At 40.5% G+C, this 22,424-nt stretch overlaps 1 protein-coding gene across 3 annotated transcripts in view; it reads left to right on the top strand.

The window, feature by feature from the left end:
* Window positions 1–14,991, top strand: part of BAG4 (BAG cochaperone 4) — a 34,656-nt gene extending 19,665 nt beyond the window's left edge. For 2 of the 3 annotated variants that reach the window (XM_079909205.1, XM_079909204.1), the window contains 3 exons: window positions 5,734–5,988; window positions 6,865–7,119; window positions 7,846–14,991. In XM_079909205.1, the coding sequence (XP_079765331.1) occupies window positions 5,734–5,988; window positions 6,865–7,119; window positions 7,846–8,337 (1,002 nt within the window). In that variant the 3' untranslated portion in view covers window positions 8,338–14,991. The remainder of the gene's footprint in view (window positions 1–5,733; window positions 5,989–6,864; window positions 7,120–7,845) is intronic. The other variant, XR_013825504.1, reaches the window with a different exon arrangement.
* Window positions 14,992–22,424: the final 7,433 nt, after the last annotated feature.

Raw genomic sequence — 22,424 nt, 5'->3', positions numbered from 1 at the left:
CATGAGTCACAGTTTTTCTCAGCAATGTTAATTTGTCTGATTTCATCAGTTGTTCCTATTGATAAAGATTATTTTTGGGGACTTCCCTGGTGGCGCAGTGGTTAAGAATCCGTCTGCCAATGCAGGGACACGGGTTCGAGCCCTGGTCTGGGAAGATCCCACATGCTGCAGAGCAACTAAGCCCGTGAGCCACAACTACTGAGCCCATGCGCCACAACTACTGAAGCCCACGCTCCTAGAGCCCATGCTCTGCAACAACAGAAGCCACCGCAATGAGAAGCCCGCGCCCTACAATGAAGAGTAGCCCCTGCTTGCCTCAACTAGAAAAAAGCCACATGCAGCAACGAAGACCTAACACAGCCAAAAAAAAAAGGGAGTCAACATATTTTTTTTAAAAAAGATTATTTTTGGAGGTGACATTTCCCCCCCTTAGATAAAGGCATTTATTATATGTGTATATTACATATATTCAAGAAAGATTCACTTTTAATTTAGGGATGACTTTTTGAAAGCAACAGCAATAATCTGAGAGAGCTTTTAGATACAAAAATTGTTGGATTCTGGGCTTCCCTGGTGGCGCAGTGGTTGAGAGTCCGCCTGCCGATGCAGGGGACACGGGTTCGTGCCCCGGTCCGGGAAGATCCCACATGCCGCGGAGCAGCTGGGCCCGTGAGCCATGGCCGCTGAACCTGCGCATCCGGAGCCTGTGCTCTGCAACGGGAGAGGCCACAATAGTGAGAGGCCCGCGTACCGCAAAAAAAAAAAAAAAAAAAATTGTTGGATGCTAAACCCAAAGGTATCTATACATATGCTTGTATGGGATTAGCACACGTGTATTTTCTGGTGAAGCATCACATGGGGATTATACATTTATCTTCTGACCAAAACAGACTCCTGCAGTGGTATGTAGATATGACCGGTTTCCTTTTTTAAAAATTGAATGGTTTCACTCCTTTGCCTTCTATCTGCCGCCTCATGTTAGCTTTGCCACATGATCAGTCTTCTCTTATAGACCGGGAGTGCGTAATTTCATGCACTTTCCCCCGGTAATGTGGAATTTATATCCGTTTCTTCAGAACTGATGGATGTTGGGAGGGCCCCTGAGCAGTCCCCAAAGCTGATTAGCCTGTTGTGTTCAGGTAAAGTCTATGTGCTACGCAGGAACAGGGGAGAGTCTTTGAAATACAGCTTTCCTCATTTTCAGCTAATAGTAAGGCTTGTTGAGGAGCATGTTGGACAGTCTGTGGAGCAGGTTTAGGCAGTATGAAGTAAACCAGCTCAGGACAGAAGATTTGGGCTCACCAGACTGTTGATGAAATTCATGTGGTATTTTCTGAGTTCTTCAAACTAAGATTGCTTCTTATTTGCTTTTAACGCCTTCATTTGCATCAAAGACTGTCTTCTGAAGCCCCAGTAGTATTTTCTTTCTCTTTGGCCTCTGTATCAGGGCTTTGAAGCTGGGCCAAGAACGCCTTTATTTTCTTTGCTATGCTGCCAGGCTACTCTTCAGAAGACTTAAAAACTTTGAACAGTTCTGAACTATGATCATAAGCTCATCCTTAGTCAACGTCTGTAGCAACCGCAAGGCTAACATATGTTCTTCCAATGCTGATCGTTTGTAACCATGCATGTTGTAGCTCTGATCCATTGACCCAGTGGGTACTTGGGAAAAGCATGATAAATACACAGCTTCTCTAGTAATGATTGTGGTCGGGTGTTTTTGTTTAAAATCCTCTCTTTGGTCATGAATGCAACTTGTTTTTCTAAAGCTTCTTTTCCACGTATCTAAAGGATGAAAGACGGATGTTTTCACATTGATTTTCTGATAAAGAAGCTAATTCTCTTGGGTTCTGGGAGATCACACCACAGAACACTGAGTGCCTGGGAATAGAAATGCTCTAAGAAACAAAACTGAAGTCCTCTTATAATGTTATGAATTGAGAAATCATGATACAAAAGGACTTTCATCAGAACCTATAACACCTTTTCATTTAATTTAAAGGGGACCTGGGTTGTAAAATACAGCTTATTAAGTACTGTGGTTTGGAGCTCCTATGAGACAAAAATTGGAATAGTTCTATAAGGAGAGATACTGCATGAGGAAGTAACCAGTGGATGATAATAGATTTGGCAATTCCAGAAATGAGTATTAGTAGAAACTCAAGTTGATGTCGACTGCTGATAATTGTGAAGTCTTGGAGTACTTTTGTGGTGAAGCCTTCCATGTTTTTCAAGATAAGCACAGCAGGAAGAATTGTGGTCTTGCTAATGGAAAAAAAGGTTTTTTTCCCACTTGGATTGGGTCTGTTTGCTGTTTGATATTCATGTATCAAATGGAAAGGGAATCCGTTGAACAAGTGTATTACTTTCTGAGTGAGAGACCTGATCAGTTTTCTCCTCTTTGGATTCTACATCTATAAACAGTCCGTCAATTGTAAAACCAACTTTTGGAAGAAGTGTTACCTCCTGGATAATCTTTAGCTTTTGCAGTGAGACATCATATGATGTGACATGATTTTGACTTTTAAATGCTAAGTCATATTTACATTTACCTCTAGAACAAGAGCAGCACTTGGGATATTTTTTGAGTTTTAAGAGCTCCAGTCTCTTGATTTCTTCTGGAATCCAGAATGAGACTTCTACAGAAATTCAATGACTATCAAAGATTTTGTTTAATTCTTCTTTCAGTTGCTCAGTTTCAGATTTTCTGTTGCCATGTCAGCTGACAAGTTTCAAGTTTCACAGCTTGCTATCCTTAGATACAAGTTTCCCTTCATGAAAATAGTCTACTTGGACATAGATGGAAGTAGCTATGGTCCAAGCAGCCCACCAGTTTCTAGACATACTTGAGATTTCATGACTTTTTTTTTTTTTTTTTTTGGCTGTACCTCACTGCATGCTGGATCTTACTTCCCCAACCAGGGATCGAACCCGTCATGACATTTTTTTTTTTTTTTTTTTTGTGGTACACGGGCCTCTCACTGTTGTGGCCTCTCCCATTGCGGAGCACAGGGTCCGGACGCGCAGGCTCAGCGGCCATGGCTCACGGGCCCAGCCACTCCGCGGCATGTGGGATCTTCCCAGACCGGGGCACAAACCCGTGTCTCCTGCATTGACAGGCGGACTCTCGACCACTGCGCCACCAGGGAAGCCCAACCTGTCATGACATTTTTAATAGCATATTTTTTTTACTATAAAATACAACTTTATTACTAAACACTTGGGAGATAAAAGGGAGAAAAAACACTAATTCTGTCATCCTAATATATCCATATTTTGGTAAATTTGTTTTCAGCCTTTCCCCTATCATATTTACACAGCTTTACATTTGTCTTTTAATATGACAACTCATTTTACATATGCCTTTTAATATGACTTTTCATTTATCGTATGTACTTTACATGTTATAGGGTGAAATAACAGAAACTTTTTTTTAATAGTAAGGAAATTTTCAAACATAATCCAAAGTAACGAGAATAGTGCAATAATCTCCCATGTACCCATTACTCAGCTTCAACAAGTATCAATACATGGCCATCATGTTTCATTTATATATCCTTAGAGTATTTTGAAGCAAATTCCAGACATCATGTTATGTCTTTTGTAAATACTTAAGCATGTATCTTTAAGGTATAAGGAAGTTTTAAAGATATTACCGCAATGCCATTATTAAAACTTAAAGGAAAAAAACCCCAAATAATTCTTTGATATCATTAGATGTCTGGTCAGTTCTAACAGTGAGTTTTTTAAAATTAATTAATTAATTTTATTATTTATTTTTTTGGCTGCGTTGGGTCTTCGTTGCTGTGCGCAGGCTTTCTCTAGTTGTGGTGAGTGCGGGCTACTCTTCGTTAAGATGCGTGGGCTTCTCTTGTTGCGGAGCACAGGCTCTAGGCACGCGGGCTTCAGTAGTTGTGGCACGATGGCTCAGTAGTTGTGGCTCGCGGGCTCTAGAGCGCAGGCTCTGTAGTTGTGGCGCATGCGCTTAGTTGCTCCGCAGCATGTGGGATCTTCCTGGACCAGGGCTCAAACCCGTGTCCCCTGCATTGGCAGGCGGATTCTTAACCACTGCGCCACCAGGGAAGTCCCTAACAGTGAGTTTTTAAGACAGAATAAAATTTCCTCAATGAATAACCAGTAGTCTACTTAATCATTCCATCAGTACAGGACGGTTAGGTTGTTTATAATTCTGCGTGATGGTGAATCATGCTGTGATGAACAAATTCATGCCTATAATTTTTTCTCTAGTTGAATAATTTCCTTAGGAAGGATTTCTAGGATTTGAATAACAGTACAAAAAGTCGCATGATTTTTTTTTTAATCTTAAGTCTTCAGCTGTATATGTTGCATAAGGGATTGTTTGGTTAGGCACAGCAGCCTGTAGGCAGAAGACTTGATTAGCCTCACAGTGGCTGCTCCAGGAATGCCTGGCTGGATTTTCCCTCACCCCGTCCCTGCACGGAATTCTTTGGCCGTGTGGTGATAGTAGCCTGTCTTTTATCCTCTTGCCATAAAACTGTGGCTAAGAATTTATTTTCCACAGAATTATGCCCTCCTTCCCACTTCAATCTATCCCTCTTTTTGTTGTGGTAGATTTGGCATCAAATTTAAATTTCATTTTCTTCAGTCATTAACAACTGTAGAAGATATCAGGATTCTTTTTTTTTTTAAATTGAGGTATAATTGACATATAGTTAGTTTCAGATGTACAGCATAATGGTTCGATATTTGTATACACTGTGAAATGATCACCATGATAAGTCTAGTTAATATCACAAGATTCTTATTCTTCTACCTAAAATGGGAAAGATTGTCTAGTTTTAGAAGGATGAGTCCAGGAAAACTTGATTCTGTTTTTACCATTTTAACAAGGTAAAGTAGAAATTAATAGAAAACGCTAAGGTAATCGTTTAGAGTTTAGCTTTAATCTTGTTTGGATTACTAAACTGAGGATTCTGGGTGTCAGTAATAGTCTGGATAGGTGACGTAAAACTGCAGTAAGCAATATATGAGGAATTTGTCTCTGTCTGCTGTTATCATTTGGGGAAGCAGAGTAGGCTGGTATCAATACAAAGCACATGGGCTTGGAGTCAGATCTGGGTTCGTTTCCTGACCTTGCCACATTAATACTAACAACAATTTGTATTGTAAAAATTGCAAATCATTGAGCATACTACGTGCCAGACACTATACTAAGCATTTTATATATGTCATCTCATTAATTTTTACAATAACCCTGCAAGATATGTTTATGATTTCCATTTTCCTGCTGGAGAAACTAAAGCTCAGAGAGGGTAAACACAAAGCCAATGGCAGGGCTAGGTCTTTCTCTGTGGTCTTTTTTTCTTTCTGTTGTATTATGGTTACTTTCTTCTTTCTCTCGCCATTCTCCCAGGTTTCCCGGAACACCCTCTTCAGTTTGTGGGGACAAGTTCCCTGCCATTAGGTGCAATTGTTAGGTGCACTTATGGAAATGGCTGAGAAGCACTAAAGGCCATCACTTCATCCTTCATCACAATATACCCATTGTTATGACAAAGACTCTAAGGTGATAATCTGAGTTTAATATATGTATATGATTATAATATATGAAAGAATACCTCAACGGTTGCTTAGGTAGTTCATATTTTCATTAGTTACTGATCTCCTTTCTTCTCAAAGTTTTTGAAGTGAGGGCATTTCAGCTCATCTACTCATTCATGTTTTTTTTCTCCCAACTTTGCTTTTTTATAGAGTTTGAATTCTTATACAAATGGAGCATATGGCCCACCATACCCCACTGGCCCTGGGACAAATACTGCCTCATACCCAGGGGCTTATTACACATCCGGGTATGCTCAGACCAATTACTCCACAGAGGTTCCAAGCACTTACCGTTCACCTGGCAACAGCCCAACCCCAGTCTCTCGTTGGATGTATCCCCAGCAGGACTGCCAGACTGAAGCAGCCCCTCTTAGGGGGCAGGTTCCAGGATATCCTGCTTCACAGGTGAGCATTCATCTGTTGTGTTTTTATTTTTTCATATTAATGAATGGTACCAAGTTTTTTTTCTGTTCACTTCAAGAGGTTAGGTTTTTTGGGGTTTTTTAAAAATAAATATATTTATTTATGGCTGCGTTGGGTTTTTGTTGCTGCGTGTGGGCTTTTCTCTAGTTGCTGAGAGCGGGGGCTACTCTTCGTTGCGGTACGTGGGCTTCTCATTGCAGTGGCTTCTCTTGTTGCGGAGCACAGGCTCTAGGCACGTGGGCTTCAGTAGATGTGGCACGCGGGCTCAGTAGTTGTGGCTCGCGGGCTCTAGAGCACAGGCTCAGTAGTTGTGGTGCAGGGGCTTAGTTGCTCCGCGGCATGTGGGATCTTCCTGGACCAGGGCTCGAACCCGTGTCCCCTGCATTGGCAGGCAGATTCTTAACCACTGTGCCACCAGGGAAGTCCAAAAGGTTAGGTTTATATTTTTTAATATTCTATGAATGTTTATTTCTCTGTTCACTTCAAGGAGAGTTCTAGTATGTCTTTATTTGTGCTTCCTTATAGCATAAGGGTCCATTTATTTATAGTATCTGTGGGACAGACTTATGCTGTGGGACAGACTTATGCTGTGCTTCAGCCACTGAAGTTTAGGCCCTATTTTTCTGAGTTTGATGGTCACCAAATCTGCCCCTGATATCTTTGGAACCAAGCTTTTTTAGGTTTGGAGAAAATATTTGCAACTCATTAGAAATACTACAGTTTAGTCCCATAGCAGCTAAGATATACCCTGTTAAGCCAAGAGGAAGCATCTCTGAATCTGTTTACACTAGAATATTTTCATTACTTCTTTAAGTGTCTTTTAGCAATGACCAGTGTATTTCCTTCCTCTCAATCTAGAACCCTGGAATGAGCGTGCCCCATTATCCTTATGGGGATGGTAATCGTAGTGTTCCACCACCAGGACCAACTGTACGATCCCAGGGGGACTCCTGGGCTCCTCCGGGTGCTTATGGCATGGGAGCCCGTTACCCCTGGCCTTCAGCTGCCCCCTCAGCACCACCTGGGAGTCTCTACATGAGTGACAGCGCTTCATCATGGCCAAGCAGTGGCTCTCCTCGGCCACCTCCTTCCCCCCCAGCCCCACAGCCCAAGGTAGGAGGCTTCTAGACGTTGTCCTCTTAATGTCTGGGTAATTAAGAGAGCACAGCGTGGAACTTTTTCTGCATTGGTCTGTGTTAAATGGGGACTAACTTCAAAATGTTGGTGGCTACTACCTGTAACTTTACCTAGCCCAGTTTACTTTTTATTTAAAATAGACTTTATTTTTTAGAGCAGTTTTAGGTTCATTCCTTTTTTTAAACGACAGGAGAATGCTCATTTACTAAATTAGATGTAATACCATTGGTATGTTAGACAAAATCAAAGATCAGATTTTACTACCTCAGTCTCCTGACAGAAGACAAAACCAATGTGAAATTGCATGGTTTTATGAAACCACACACTTGAACATCATTTGCTTGTGGCCAGGTTCCTTTTTAAGATTTGTCTTCAGGTTTTATCTCTTTAGGGGAAAAAACTATCTGATTCCTATTTATTAAGTCACTGGACAGATTGTGAGGTGGTAAGGATAGATTATGAGGTGTTCATGATGATGACCTGTCTCAGGGTAGATTCCAGCCTTTATACTCAGGAATTCTCTGCCTTTTATCTTTTTAGGGCTGTATTCTTCTCAAATGATTAAGGAGGGCCGTCCACTTTTATGGGTGGGGAGTCTTCATGTACCTTCCTGGTCAGGTGAAAGATGTGGGCTAACAAATCTGATGTTGATGGATCTCCATTAAAACAGCTTTTTTCCCCTCTTTGCTCTCCTACTCCAAGGATTCCTCATACCCCTATAGCCAATCAGATCAAGGCATGAACCGGCACAACCTTCCTTGCAGTGTCCATGTCCATCAGTACGAGTCCTCGGGAACAGTGAACAATGATAATTCAGAGCTCTTGGATTCCCAAGTCCAATATACTGCTGAGCCTCAGCTGTATGGTAATGCCACCAACGAGCATCCCAGCAATCAAGATCAGAGTCATAATCTTCCTGAAGAGTGTTTATCTTCAGATGAAGGGACTCCCCCAAGTATTAAAAAAATCATACATGTGCTGGAGAAGGTCCAGTATCTTGAGCAAGAAGTAGAAGAGTTTGTAGGGAAAAAGACAGACAAAGCATACTGGCTTTTGGAAGAAATGCTAACCAAGGAACTTTTGGAACTGGATTCAGTTGAAACTGGGGGCCAGGACTCTGTCCGGCAGGCCAGGAAAGAGGCTGTTTGTAAAATCCAGGCCATACTGGAAAAATTGGAAAAAAAAGGATTATGAAGGGATTTAGAACAAAGGGGAAGCCTGTTACTAACTTGACCAAAGAACTCTTGATTTTGGTTAACTACCCTCTTTTTGAAATGCCTGTTGAGGAGAAGAAGCAATACATTCCAACTTTCCTTTGATATAAAACTTGAAAAACTGGTAAAGGACGTGGAAGAACAGTTGGGTTATGAGTTGTTTTCAGTTTTCAGACCAATGAATGTAATAGGAAGCTATGGAGTTATCAGTATTGCCAAGTAGACTCACCCCTTAAGAAATTTATGGGTATCTGCAAGCTGCTTCTTATCAGCAGGAGGGAAATCCACCTTATGTAACAGGCTTATCAGAAACCTACCGGATAAGACTGGATGTTGTCTGAGACAAACAGGCTCTGTTTTTTTAAACATCTGGATTACTTGTCACATTTTTGTACATTGTGACTGCTTTCACCGTACACTATGTGTGTAAATTATAGCTTGGACTTCAGCCTTCTTGGACCTCTGTTTTGTTTTGTTACTTGTAGTTCACAAATATAGTGTTATTCTCTACTTCTTGGTACATTTTGTAGTAATATGTTTAATATAATTACTCAAGAGACTATACTGACAGCCAGATAGTATGGCAGTTCTGGATGAATTTATATCTTTTCACCACTTGAATATATTGCACTGTGTAGTGAGTTCCTGAGGTAGATTGTCTCCTTTTTTGTATAGATCATTAGGTTAGAGTTTTACCACTTGTATTTTTCATGTTACTATTGGAAGGTTAATTTGGAAATGGCATGGGTATAGGAATGAAAATGGGGCTATTTCCTTTTTTGCTGTCTTAATCGTATTTGGATGAAGAGCCACTTTAAAATTTCCTTTCTTCCCCCTTAATTATCTTTTTACTACAGCTGCTTGCATATGGAGCAGTGTGATGAACACAGATTAAAAATTAAATGCCACAGCACGTAGAAATAATAACTGCAAAAGTAACTGCAAAAGTAATAAATACAACCATTTGGGAATGCTGTTCTCCATCTAAAATATTAGCTTCACCATCAGGATCCCTATGAGGAGATTCCAGCTCAGTGTATCTGCTCAGTTTACAGTAAGAAACGACGACGGTAAAAGAGGATTCATGCTCAGGGAATGAATCAGCCATAGCTAGAGTGGGAAATTGTGTTCTTCTTTTAAAGGTAGATTTGATGTTTATCTTTGTTTCCCTAGAATAAATTGCATAGACAGTATTGCCTATTTTATTAAAAAGATGTTTACCATCACTAATAACAGTCATTTTAGAGCCAGATTTAAGGAAGGGATATTGAAAGGGTCTTAGCTGGATTTGCTCGGGTAGCTCTATGCTATCATGTAGAAGAGACTTAGGTAGATAACTTACTTTTTTCATCTGAAGTGAGTTCCAGTATGCAGTATCTGTTATTGGAAAAACTGCTGTTTCTTAATAAGATATCCAAGTGATTTTTTTTTTCTTGACTGCCAGGCCTATTAACAAGAAAATAAATCCACCAGCCATCTCCTCTCCTTATAAAAAAAAACCAATACAAACATATTATATGACGAGAAAAAGTAAAGTAAAAATACTGGCCGGGCCTTAGGTTGGTATGACTGATTTTATGAGATAATATGGTGACAATTTTATTCTAGGATTTTTATTTTTGGCCTAATATAGGAATGTTACAAAAGGCTTTTCTATGAAAATTTAAAAGTTGTACTTTAAATATTTAGAAGGGGGAGAACCTTAAAGCTAAGTTAACATAAACCAGTGAGACAATGGCTAATACAGGAGAGAACACTATTTTTTAACTGAGTGCCCAAGATACCAATTTCCCTGAGGTCTTGATTTTTTTTATCTATAAATCATACATTATACACACACACATATATATGTGTGTGTGTATGTTTTTTAACAGTTTTTTTTTTTTAGTTTTGAGATAATTTTAGACCTCCTGAAGAGTTGCAAAAACAGTGGTTTCTGTATACTCTTCGCTCACTTTCCCTTTGTATTAACATCTTACATAGCTGTAGAACATTTGTCAAGTTAAGAAATTAGCCTTGATATAATGCTATTAACTAAAGTAGAGAGTTTTGAAAGTAGGGATTTTCTAGTCTTTTCACTAATGTCCTTTCACTGTTTCAGGATCCAATCCAGGATCCTGCCTCGCATTTAGTTGTCATGTCATCATAGCGTCCTCCGATCTGTGACAGTGTATCTTGACACCTGATGCGGTAATGTATTTCTGGTGTTATTAACCTTAGCCACTACCTGAGGTGGCGTCTGCTAGGATTCTCTGCTGTAAACTTACTATGTTTTCCTTTGTAATGACTGAATGTTTGCTAGAGATAATGTGAGCTATGCAAATGTCCTGTTTCTGCTTAAACTTTTGCCCACTCATTTTTGTATCCACTGGCAGATCTTGCTTGTTACTACTGTGGTGTTCGAATGTGACTTTGTTTCTCTTATTCCTTCTACATGTATTAGTTGGATTCTTTCTGTAAGGGAGGGCTATTGCTTCTGGATTTATAATTTTAATTATAATAAGATATTCAGGGTAAGTACAGACTTAGAACTTAAAGGTGTAAACCATGTTAAAATGATTCCAAATGCCAATGTCAAGGAAAGGAAAACTAAATTGCAACCTGTGCCAGAAAATATAGTGAATATAAGAAGGAAAATAGTATTCATTTTTTGTGGATCTGATTCAGTTCTTGACTTAGTATTGACTCTTGACTGAATTCAAATTTTTTTTGGTATTTCACATCTGGACTTTTAAAAAGTGTCTAAGTTTAATATTACTTTGGGGATAATTTCTGTCACAATCTTGAATAAAGTTATCCAGATCTGGCATGTTAAACACAGCTATGTTCTCTATAATAAGCCACTATTGTTCCAAATATAAACGCCAATGTAAATATTTAGATGAATTTAAGTCCCAATGAAGTATTAGCAGGATGGGCTGGTCTCTACATTGTTGGTGGGGAATTCTTTTAAGAATTGAAAGAATGGGGTTTTGAAAACAGTTTTGTAGTTGGTTAATGTAATACCATTAGAGGTGGGAAGATTTTTTTTTTAAGTTGAAGAATATAGATTAAATTGGCGTTAAAAAAAGTTTTGGGGGGGGATGGATACTTGAGGACTGGAGTTTTTCACCTTTTTTTCTTTTTAAAAAAGTTATGAGTTTGAAGACTCAAATAATTCTATGGAAGTTAGCAGTTTAAAGAGTCAATTCTGGGACTTCCTGGCGGTCCAGTGGTTAAGACTTTACCTTCCAATGCAGGGGGTGTGGGTTTGACCCCGAGTCTGGGAGCTAAGATCCCACGTGCCTCGCGGCCAAAAAACCAAAACATAAAACGGAAGCAATATTGTAACAGATTCAGTAAAGACTTTATAAAAATGGTCCACATCAAAAAAAAAAAAATCTTTAAAAAAAGTCGATTCTATGAAAAGGATCACTCTCCGGTTCCACTCCCATTTTTCCTTCTACAAAAGTAACTACTTTCAATTGAGTTTTTTAAAAAAATTATCTCCATATTTTTTAAATTACACAGTTGTATTGCTCCCTTTTGATTTATCAATTTTAGGTCATTTCTACCGATTTTCTGTTGTAGAGGATGAAGGTTAGGTCTCTCTGCCTCTACCATACACACATCCCAGCTCTGATCCCTCCAGTTTCTCAATCGACTTACATGGTAATTCTGTTGTACGTTATTATACTATGTAAATGCTGCCCAGAGCTCAGTCATGCAGTAAATTGCTTACTTTTCTTTTCCTGAACAACTCCTTGTTTTCTCTGGAATGAATCATTTGTCATACTTATTTTGTTTGCCTATGTGCTTATGACTGATTTGACCTCAAACCCTCCATCATTTGTCTAAATCTTCTCTTAAGATGCTCAGACATGTTTTATCAATTTTAGGCTCCTGAAGACGCGTTCCTGGAGCCCTCTGCCTGCAGCACTTGTATGTTCCTGGTGCATACTTTCATTCTGGTGTCTTCTGTTCATCCTGGGGATTCTCTCCACCCCTTCTGTTGGATTCCTTTTTTCCATAGCCTGTGTCTTTCTCTTTCTCAGTTTATTCCCTCATTTTGGTAGAGCATGTTCCCCAGTAGCTTCCTGGAAAAGGGTGCATAGGAAGTAATTTTTTTCCATCTGGCATATTTGAAAATGTGTTTTCATGATCCTTTGTTTAAAACTTAGTGTTTCTTCCTGGAAGCTTGTAGGATATTTTTGTCCCCTCTACAGTACAGTGTTGGTATGGGTCTGTTTTTGTCCACTTTGCTGGGCACATTTCGTTCTGGAAACTCCTGCCCTTAAGCCCTATAACATTTTCTTGAGTTTTGTTTGTTTGTTTCTTTTCCTCCTCTGCTACCCTAATCTCTGTTACATCTTTCTAGAATTCCTGCTGTTTCTGTTATAGATCTCTTAGACTGGTTCTTTGATTTACTTATCTTTTCACTTTCATTTTTTGCCTTTTTGCTGTACTTTGTGGGGGATTTACTCACCTTTATCTTCCAACTCCACTGAATTTTGTTTCATCTATCATATTTTTAGTTTCTAGGAATTTTTTTGTGCTCTGTGTTCTCTATGGGATTCTGCTCTTGTTTGTGGGTGTAGCATCTTATATCTCTGAGGATATTAATGATAATTTCTTGATTTTTTTCTTCTCAAATTTCCTACAAAGTTGCGTTTTCCTTTCTTTTTCAATCTCCATCTTTTTCATGTTAGAGATAGTTTTCAGATGTCTATTACTTCTTGGTTGTGTTTTTTACAGCGTTGTTATACTGGAGACCCCAAATTGCTTCTAGAAAATGCTTCCTGACTATTCTGTTTATTATTTTTTCATAATCTTTCTTGGATGGAATAGCTATTTTGAGTTGAAGTTGAGAAGGGAGGATTATCTGGATAATTTTTACTCCTCTGTGAAGATAGGAGGGTTTTATACTCTATGTGGCTTTTCTCATCAGGAGTGGTGGGCAGTAGCACATTTGTTGTAATAAAATGTTAGGCAGAGGAGATGCCAGCTGCTGAGAAGGGAGGATTTAGGGGTTTCTGAGATCAGGGCACATTTTCTGTAGCCAACTTTTTTTATTTATTTATTTTTTTGCAGTATGTGGGCCTCTCACTGTTGTGGCCTCTCCCTTTGCGGAGCACAGGCTCTGGACACGCAGGCTCAACGGCCATGGCTCACGGGCCCAGCCGCTCCGCGGCATGTGGGATCTTCCCGGACCGGGGCACGAACCCGTGTCCCTTGCATCAGCAGGCGGACTCTCAACCACTGCGCCACCAGGGAAGCCCTGTAGCCAACTTTTAAATGTTCTTTTATTTTGCAATATATACCTTATCCTGATAAGCTAATGCCAAGGGTAGTATTGCCAGATAAAATATAGGACCCTCAGTTACATTTGAATTTCAGATAAACAACAAGTCACCTTTTAGTATCAGTGTGTTCCACATATGGCATGGGACATAATGATACTAAAAATGATTGTTTTTCTGAAATCCAAGATAACTAGGAGTACAGTCATCCGTCAGTATCCGTGGGATTGGTTCCAGGACCCCGCCGTGGATACCAAAGTCCATGGATGCTCAAGTCCCTTATATAAAATGTTGTAGTATTGCATAAAACCTGTGCATATCCTCCCATATACTTTAAGTCATCTCTAGACTAGTTATAATACCTAATACAATGTAAATGCTGTGTAAGTAGGTGTGAATACAATGTAGATACTATGTAAATAGTTGCCGGGTATGCAGCAAATTCAAGTTTTTGGAACTTTCCTGAATTCTTTTTCTTTCCAAATACTGTCAGTCCATAGTTGGTTGAGTCCGTGAATGTGGAACCCATCGATAGGAGTACCAACTGTATTGCATTATTTATATATTTATTTTTTTGGCCATGCCACATGGCTTGTGGGATTTTAGTTTCCTGACAAGGGATTGAACCCAGCCCTCAGCAGTGAGAGTGCGGGGTCCTAACCAGTGGACTGCCAGGGAATTCCCTATATTGTATTTTTTTCATTAAAGTTTTTATTTTGAGATAATTGTAAATTCACATGCAGTTTTATGAAATAATTCAGAGCTTTCCTGTACCCTTTACCCAGTTTCCCTCAATGGTAACATCTTGTAAAACTTTACTGTGATGTCACCGCCAGGATATTGACATTGATATGGTCAAGATACAGAACAGTCCCGTCACCATGACTCTTCCTCCTGTTGACCTTTCACAGCCGCACCTGCTTCTCCTTTCCCACCATGCTAAACCCCTGGCAACCACTAATCTGTTCTCCATTTCTAAATTTTGTCCTTTTGAGAATGCTGTATAAATAGTATTGTATAGTATGTAACCATTAGAGATTGTTTTTTTTTTTCCATTCAGCATAACTCTCTTGACATTCATCCAAGTTGTTTCCTGTATCTGTAGTTCTTTTTTATTGCTAAGTAGTAGTCTATGATATGGATGTACCACAGTTTGTTCAACCATTCACCTCTTGAAGGATGTATGGGTTGTTTCCAGTTTGGGCTATTATGAATAAAGCTGCTATGTACATTCATGTACAGGTTTTTGTGTGGACATAGTTTTCATTTCTTTGGGATAAATGCCGAGGAGTGTAGTTCTGGGTCATATGAAAGTTGCATGTTTAATTTTTTGGAAACTACCAAACTATTCTAGAGTGGCTGTACCATTTTACATTCCCACCAGCAATGTATGAGTCTCTCTGCATTCTTGCCAGTATTTGGTGGTGTCACTATTTTTTATTTTAACCATTCTGATGGGTAGGTAGGTAGTGATATCTCATTGTGCTTTAATTTGCATTTCCTTAATGGTTAATGATGTTGAACATCTTTTCTTGTGCTTATTTGCCATCTGTGTATTCTCTTCTATAAAATGTCTGTGTGTGTCTTTTGCCCACTTGCTAACTGGGTTTATTTTAATAGACTTCTTATTGTAGAGTACTTTAGATGTACAGAAAAATTGTGATGATACTACAGAGCTCCCATATACCCCACACCCTGTTATGAACACCTTAAATCAGTGTTGTACGTTTGTCATAATTAATGGATCAGTATTGATACATTCTTGTTGACTAAAGTTCATACTTTATCCAGATTTCCTTTGGTTTTACCTAACACCGTTTTCCTCTTCCAGGATGCCATTCGGGATACCGTATTACATTTAGTCATCGTATCTCCTTAGGAACCTCTTAGCTGTGCCGGTTTCTCAGACTTTCCTTGTTTGTTTTTTCGTTTTTTTTGGCCACGCTGCATGGCTTGTGGGATCTCAGTTCCCCGACCAGGGATTGGATCTGGGCCATGGCAGTGAAAGCCTGGAATCCTAACCACTAGGCCACCAGGGAATGCCCATGACTTTCCTTGTTTCTGATGAGTTTGCTAGCCTTGAGGAGTACAGGTCAGATATTTTGTAGAATGCCCCTCAACTGGGATTTGTCTGGTGCTTTTCTCATAATTACACTGGGGCTTGGATTTGGGGGAGGAAGACCACAGAGGTAAGTGCCCTTTCTCATCATATATCAAATGTATTTACTATCTACATAGCTCATACTGTTGATGTTAACCTTCATCACCTGGGTGAGGTAGAGTCTGTCAGGTTTCTCCACTACACAGTTACTATTTCTTTTTTCCCCCTTTTCATACTGTATTCTTTGGAAGTCCCCATTTGCAGCTCCACACTTACGGGATGGGGAGTTATCCTCCATGTCGGTGAGGGTGTTTATCTATGTTAATTCTTTAGAATTTACCTGCAAGGTAGATTTGGTCATTCTCTCCCATTTATTTATTTGTTTAATCAGTCATTTATATCCGTGTGGACCCATAGATATTTATTTTATACTTGTGTTATGATCTAATGCTACTTTATTTATTTATTTATTTATGCCGTACGCGGGCCTCTCACTGTTGTGGCCCCTCCCGTTGCGGAGCACAGGCTCCGGACGCGCAGGTTCAGCGGCCATGGCTCACGGGCCCAGCCGCTCCGTGGCATGTGGGATCTTCCCGGACTGGGGCACGAACCCATGTCCCCTGCATCGGCAGGCGGACTCTCAACCACTGTGCCACCAGGGAAGCCCTACCTTATTTATTTTGTTGCTCAGAATGTCTTGCTTTGGCCATTGGGAGCTCTTTCAGTTGTGTCCTTTTGACATCCCCCCATGATTGTGGGGGCTTTTTTTTTTGGAGCCCTCCTCACTTTCTGGCACTACATGATTCTTCAGGCTCATCCTGCATATTTCCTGTTCCAGCGCTAGAACCATTTGCTCCTCCAAGAAGCCCTGGTCCCTCTTATTGAAGAATGATATTGATTGTTTGTCTTTTCACTGCTGAGTTTTAAGAATTCTGCGTGTTTTCTAGATACTGGTCTTTTGTCAGATTGGTGCTTTGCAAGTATTTTATCCCAGTCTGTCGCTTGTCTTTTCATCCTCTTTACAGAGTTTTTCACAGAGCAAAAGTTTTTAATTTTGATGCAATCCTATTTATCAGTTTTTCCTCTTGAGAACTTTTGGTGTCAAGTCTCTAAGAACTCTTTGCTTACCCCCAGTTCCTGAAGATTTTCTCTTATTGTTTCCTAAAAGTGTTGTATTTAACTTTTGCATTTGCTACATTTACATATGCTCAATTCGACAACCCTAGCCAAGAGGAAACCTTGGCTTGATGGAAACCTCCAGGGGCCCAAGGAGACACCTTGCTGCACAGCTTCAACTGAAGTTATCAGCTCAAAACAGTCTTCATTGAAGTGAGACAGAGGCAAATCACTTGCCTCAAAGTGGGGAAAAAAAAATCTAAGATTATTCAGCTTGAGGGCAGGAACTATTCAGTTGTGGCTATAAAGTAATAAAATGCATTTTTATGAATGGTTTATGGACTTATAAAACTCACCAACTTTGGGCTGGAAGAGAACGTCACACTGATGTCTCTATGGTTCCTCTAGTTCTAACATTCTTTTATAAACAAAGTAAGTGGTACTTGCCGCACAGCAGCAGCCTGTATATTCTTGTTTAAAATGTAGATTCATGACCCCTCTGATTAACTATCTTGGGTTTGGACCTGAAATTTAAAGAATCTACTTAGCATACCCTTCTATTCATTAGAGTTTGAGAATCACTGTCACAGCCTGGCCTTGTTATTTTATTGTCAGATCATCAGAAACAACTGCGGAGTTTTCTCAACTTTTGATGCCGACGTGTCCACCAGGGGTTGAGAACTTCTGTCTCCAAAAACTATGTATCCTCGTAGCACCTAATGCCTTGATAGGCACTCAACACAATACCTTTTGATGCCTAACAATTATTCCGACTTTAGATGTGAAATCCAGTTGTTTCATGACCCTTAGACTGTTGCTTTTGCTCTTTAGGCAGCTTACTGGCCATTAGCATTATCTTTTGCACTGGAGCATGGAGTCAGCAAACTACCACCAGGGACCAAATTTAACCCACTGCCTGTTTTTGTAAATAAAGTTTTATTGGGACACAGCCACACCCAGTGGTTTACATACTGTCTCTGGCTGCTTTTGTGCTACAGCAAAACTGATTAGATGCCACAGAAACCTTACAGCCCACACAGCCTAAAATATCTATCTGGCCCTTTACAGAAGAAAGTTTGTTGTCTCCTGTGCTGGAGCATTGAAAGGGAAAAAATAGACTTTGTTTCCGATTTTACCTTTTAAGCCTTTTTCTGGTAAAAGATTTGATATACCACTGCAACAGCAATAGCCAGTGAAATTAACTGGTGGTTTCTTTCTTTTTTTAAAAGAAATTAATTTATTTTATTTATTTATTTTTGGCTGCGTTGGGTCTTCATGATGTGCGCGGGCTTTCTCTAGTTGCGGCGAGCGAGGGCTACTCTTCATCGCGGTGTGCGGGCTTCTCATTGCAGTGGCTTCTCTTGTTGCGGAGCACGGGCTGTAGGCGCGCGGGCTTCAGTAGTTGTGGCACACAGGCTCTAGAGCACAGGCTCAGTAGTTGCGGCGCACGGGCTTAGTTGCTCCGCGGCATGTGGGATCTTCCCGGACCAGGGCTTGAACCCGTGTCCCCTGCATTGGCAGGCGGATTCTTAACCACTGTGCCACCAGGGAAGCCCAGCTGGTGGTTTTCTGAGAGATATCATCAGATATTCTCTCTTTCTGAAACTACCTACCTGCTGGGCCTTCTTGGAAACCTAGAATTTATACTTCTTAAGGCAGTGTTTCTCAAAGTGTGGATCTCATGCTGTCTGCATCCAAATCACCAAGAGGGCTTGTTTAGAATGCAGATTCCTGAATCCCACCGAAGACCTACTGAATGAGAGTTTCTGGAGGTATGACTGGACATGAGATTACTCCCTCTCTTGTAACTATTGGTGTATCTGGTCTCTGTTGTAGCAGTCAACGCGATATATTTCTTTTTTTTTTTGAGGTTTGAACCCAGAGTATTTATTGTCATGGGAATATGAAGAAATGTTCATATTCCTGTGCTTTTCTTTTTCTTTTTTTTTTACATATATCTCTTCTTTTTTGCATTTCCTTCCCTTTTAGGTCACCACAGAGCACCAAGTAGAGTTCTCTGGGCTGTACTGTAGGTTTTCATTAGTTGTCTGTTTTATACATAGTAGTGTATATGTGTCAATCCCAGTCTCCCAGTTCATCCCACCCCACCTCCCGTTCCCCCTTGGTGTCCATACATTTGCTCTCTACATCTGTGTTCAACAAGATATATTTATTTGTTTACCTGCCTGTGTTTCCTATTGAGCTGTGAACTCCTTCAGGGTAGGTATTGTGTTATTCATTGCTTTTGTATTCCAAGCCCCAGATTAGGCACATTTAATTGTTGTCGTTCTCAAAGGGTGGTCCATGGAGGCTGGGAGTCTCAGAGACCCCTTTAGGGGTCACAAGATCAAAATGGTTTTCTTAATTGTACCAGGACATGATTTGCCTTTTTTGCTATGCTGTTGACATTTGCACTGTTGATGGAAGAGCAATGGTGGGTAAAATTGCTGGCGCCTTACCAGGAATTAAGGCAGTGGAAACAAATTGTTCTACCAGTCACCATATTGTCCACTGCCCTGAATTTGTAATAAAAACAGTGCCAGTTTCACTTAAAAATATACTTCATGAAGAGTAAAAATTATTAATTTTATTAACTCGTAACCCTTGAGTTCACACCTTTTTCACATTCTGTGTGACAAAATGATCAGTACGCAGGAAGCAATTCTGCGGGCTGAAGTACACTGGGGAAAAGCGTTCCTGGACCCAATTCCAGTGTGTGTGTAGAGGCCTCCACACACCAACAAGCAATTCTTACAGGCCAGACGTTCCCATGACTTCCTCCTTGGCTTCAGTTAACTTGCTAGCACGGCTCACAGAACTCAGGAAAACCCATTTATTTACTAGATTACCAGTTTATTATAAAAGGATATAAAACCACAGCCAGATGAATGATAGAGATACATAGGGCATGGCCTGGGGAGGGGGGGCAGACCTTCCGTTCCCTCTCCAGGTGCGCCACTCTCCCCAATCCTCACATGTTCCCCAACCTGGAAGCTCTCTGAACCTTGTCCTTTGGATTTTTAGTGAGGCTTCATTACAAAGGCATGACTCAGTCACTGGGCCGTTGGCAACGGATTCAATCTCCAGCCTAGAGGTTGGGCGTTGGGACTGAAAGGTCCCACCCTCTAACCACATGGTTGGCTCTCCTGGCAAGCAGCCACCCTCCTTCGGTGGGATCCAAAAGTCACTTTCTCTGAAGCGTTTTCAGGACCTGAGGACAAGAGACCAAATATTATCTCACTGCTTTTATAGCTCAGGAAAGTCCAAGGGTTTTGGGAGCTGTGAGCTAGGAGTTGTGAATTAATATATACATTCATCTGAATGACCAATATATTGCAGCTGGTCACTTGAGGAAAAAGCACGTGACATTATTTGACTTGGTAACTGAACTAGCTACTATTTTTTTTCATGGAACATCATTTTTAGTTGAAAGTGCAAACGACAGACAAACTGTGGCTATGCAGATTTAGGTATTTGGCAGAACTTTTCTAGAAAAAGTGAGATTGTTACTTCAAGGAAAACAACTGACAGTATTTGTTGCCAATAATGAAATTAGACCTTTACAGGAAAAAGGATTTTGGAAGACTTTATCTGCTATGAGCTTGACAGCTTCCTGATACTTAAAAGACTTCTAATTAGATTGGTGGTAATTAAAAAAATAGTGAAATACGTTAACATTTGAAAGGCTGCATAGCTCAGTGAACTGAAATTTTACAAATGACCTATGCATGATGTCATCAGTCATGCATGGGTAAAAGATCTATTCAAAGTGCAAGATAGACCAATGGTGGGGATTTTTTGTTTTTTTGCCGCACCTTGCGGCATGTGGAACTTCCCCGACCAGGGATCGAACCCACGCGCCCTGCAGCAGAAGCGCAGAGTCTTAACCGCCAGACTGCCAGGGAAGCCCAAGACCAATGGGTTTTAAAGTATCAGAGTACAAAAATTCACTAATGTGTTTTCAGATTCCACATTGCAACTAACTTTTAAGAACCTACCATTTGTTGAATTTTATTGTAGTAGTAAAAAGAATACTCCACAATTATCTGAAAAGGCCATTAAAAGATTCCTTCTTGGGCTTCCCTGGTGGCGCAGTGGTTGAGAGTCCGCCTGCCGATGCAGGGGATACGGGTTCGTGCCCTGGTCCGGGAAGATCCCACATGCCGCGGAGCGGCTGGGCCCAGTGAGCCATGGCCGCTGAGCCTGCGCGTCCGGAGCCTGTGCTCTGCAATGGGAGAGGCCACAACAGTGAGAGGCCCGCGTAACACACACACACACAAAAAAAAAGATTCCTTCTTTCTTCAACTACACAGTGGAGTGAGGCTGGATTTTCCTTATATACTTCAACCAAAACTAAAATTGTAACAGGTTGAATGCAGAGGCAGATATGAGAATCCAGTGGTTTTCTATCAAGCCAGACATTAAAGAAATTCACAAAAATGTAAAGCGATGTCATCCTTTTCTCTGGTTTTTAAACAATTATTTTGGAAACTAGTTATTTTTCTGTAAAAATATTTACATAAAATGGATTTTCTTATTTTTAGATGAATTAAATGTTTAAATTTCTCGGTTTTAACATCTAGTACAGTAAATAGTGGTAGATACAATCTACATAAACACTCTTTATAGAGTTCTCAATAATTAAAAGTATAAAGGGTCCTGAGACAAAAAAAGAAAATTGAGAACAGCTGGTATAGAGGCTGCAACAGAGATTTGGAGAAAGAAGGCCTAAATTCAAGTTCCCGTTCTATCACTTAACTGCGATTTTAGGTAAGTTACTTAGGTGCAGGCTCTGAAGACAGACCTTGTGTTTACATTGGCTCCATCACTTGCTGGTAGTATGTGAGTCATTCTACCTCTGCAAATAGGGATAACCTACTTCACCAGGTTGCTGTGAGAATTAAATGGGATTATACTTGTCAAATGCTTACAGTTGTTACCTACAACATAGAGTTAAAAGCTAGCTACTGGTATTAGTTATATTAGCTAGTCATCTGACAGGATCCTAGAGGCTGGGGCACAGTCCTGGCTTTCTTCATCCCCTCTGTGTTACCGAACCCAGGTCTGGCTGCTTGCCGCTGGAAAGCCAATTCTCGAGAGATGAGTGTTGGTAGGAAGGGAAAGGTTGCTTTATTTTGGAGGCTGGCAACTGGGGGAGGGGGTGGACTCCTGTCCAAGAACCAACTCCCGACTGCTCTCAGGGGACAGGGGCTTTTAAAGGGAAGTTTCAGGGTTGCATAGGCAGGAGCAGAACAGCACAGTCAGTTCGGACAGTCATCGTGAAACCAGTAATGCGGTGGTCTGGTCAGCGTCATCTTGGTTGTTTTAAGAACAGTTAATCTTTAGTTCCAGGGTTTCCATTTCTTTGAGGCCAGTTCTTGGAATTGTGGCAGCTTATGTCATGGCTACAGTCTGGTCATCATGTAGTTAACTTCTTCCACCTGGTGGGGATTTCAGTATCTGTAAGACAGCTCACAGGATACGGCTCAGAATATTATCTATAGCCCTTGAGGGACTGAACGTCCTTGACTATGCTTAATGACTAAACTATTATTTGGTCTCCTTTGACTG

Source organism: Stenella coeruleoalba (assembly GCF_951394435.1).
Source record: "Stenella coeruleoalba genome assembly, chromosome: 21".
In the NCBI taxonomy this organism is placed as follows: Eukaryota; Metazoa; Chordata; class Mammalia; order Artiodactyla; family Delphinidae; genus Stenella; species Stenella coeruleoalba.
This window is presented reverse-complemented; position numbering and strand designations above follow the sequence as displayed.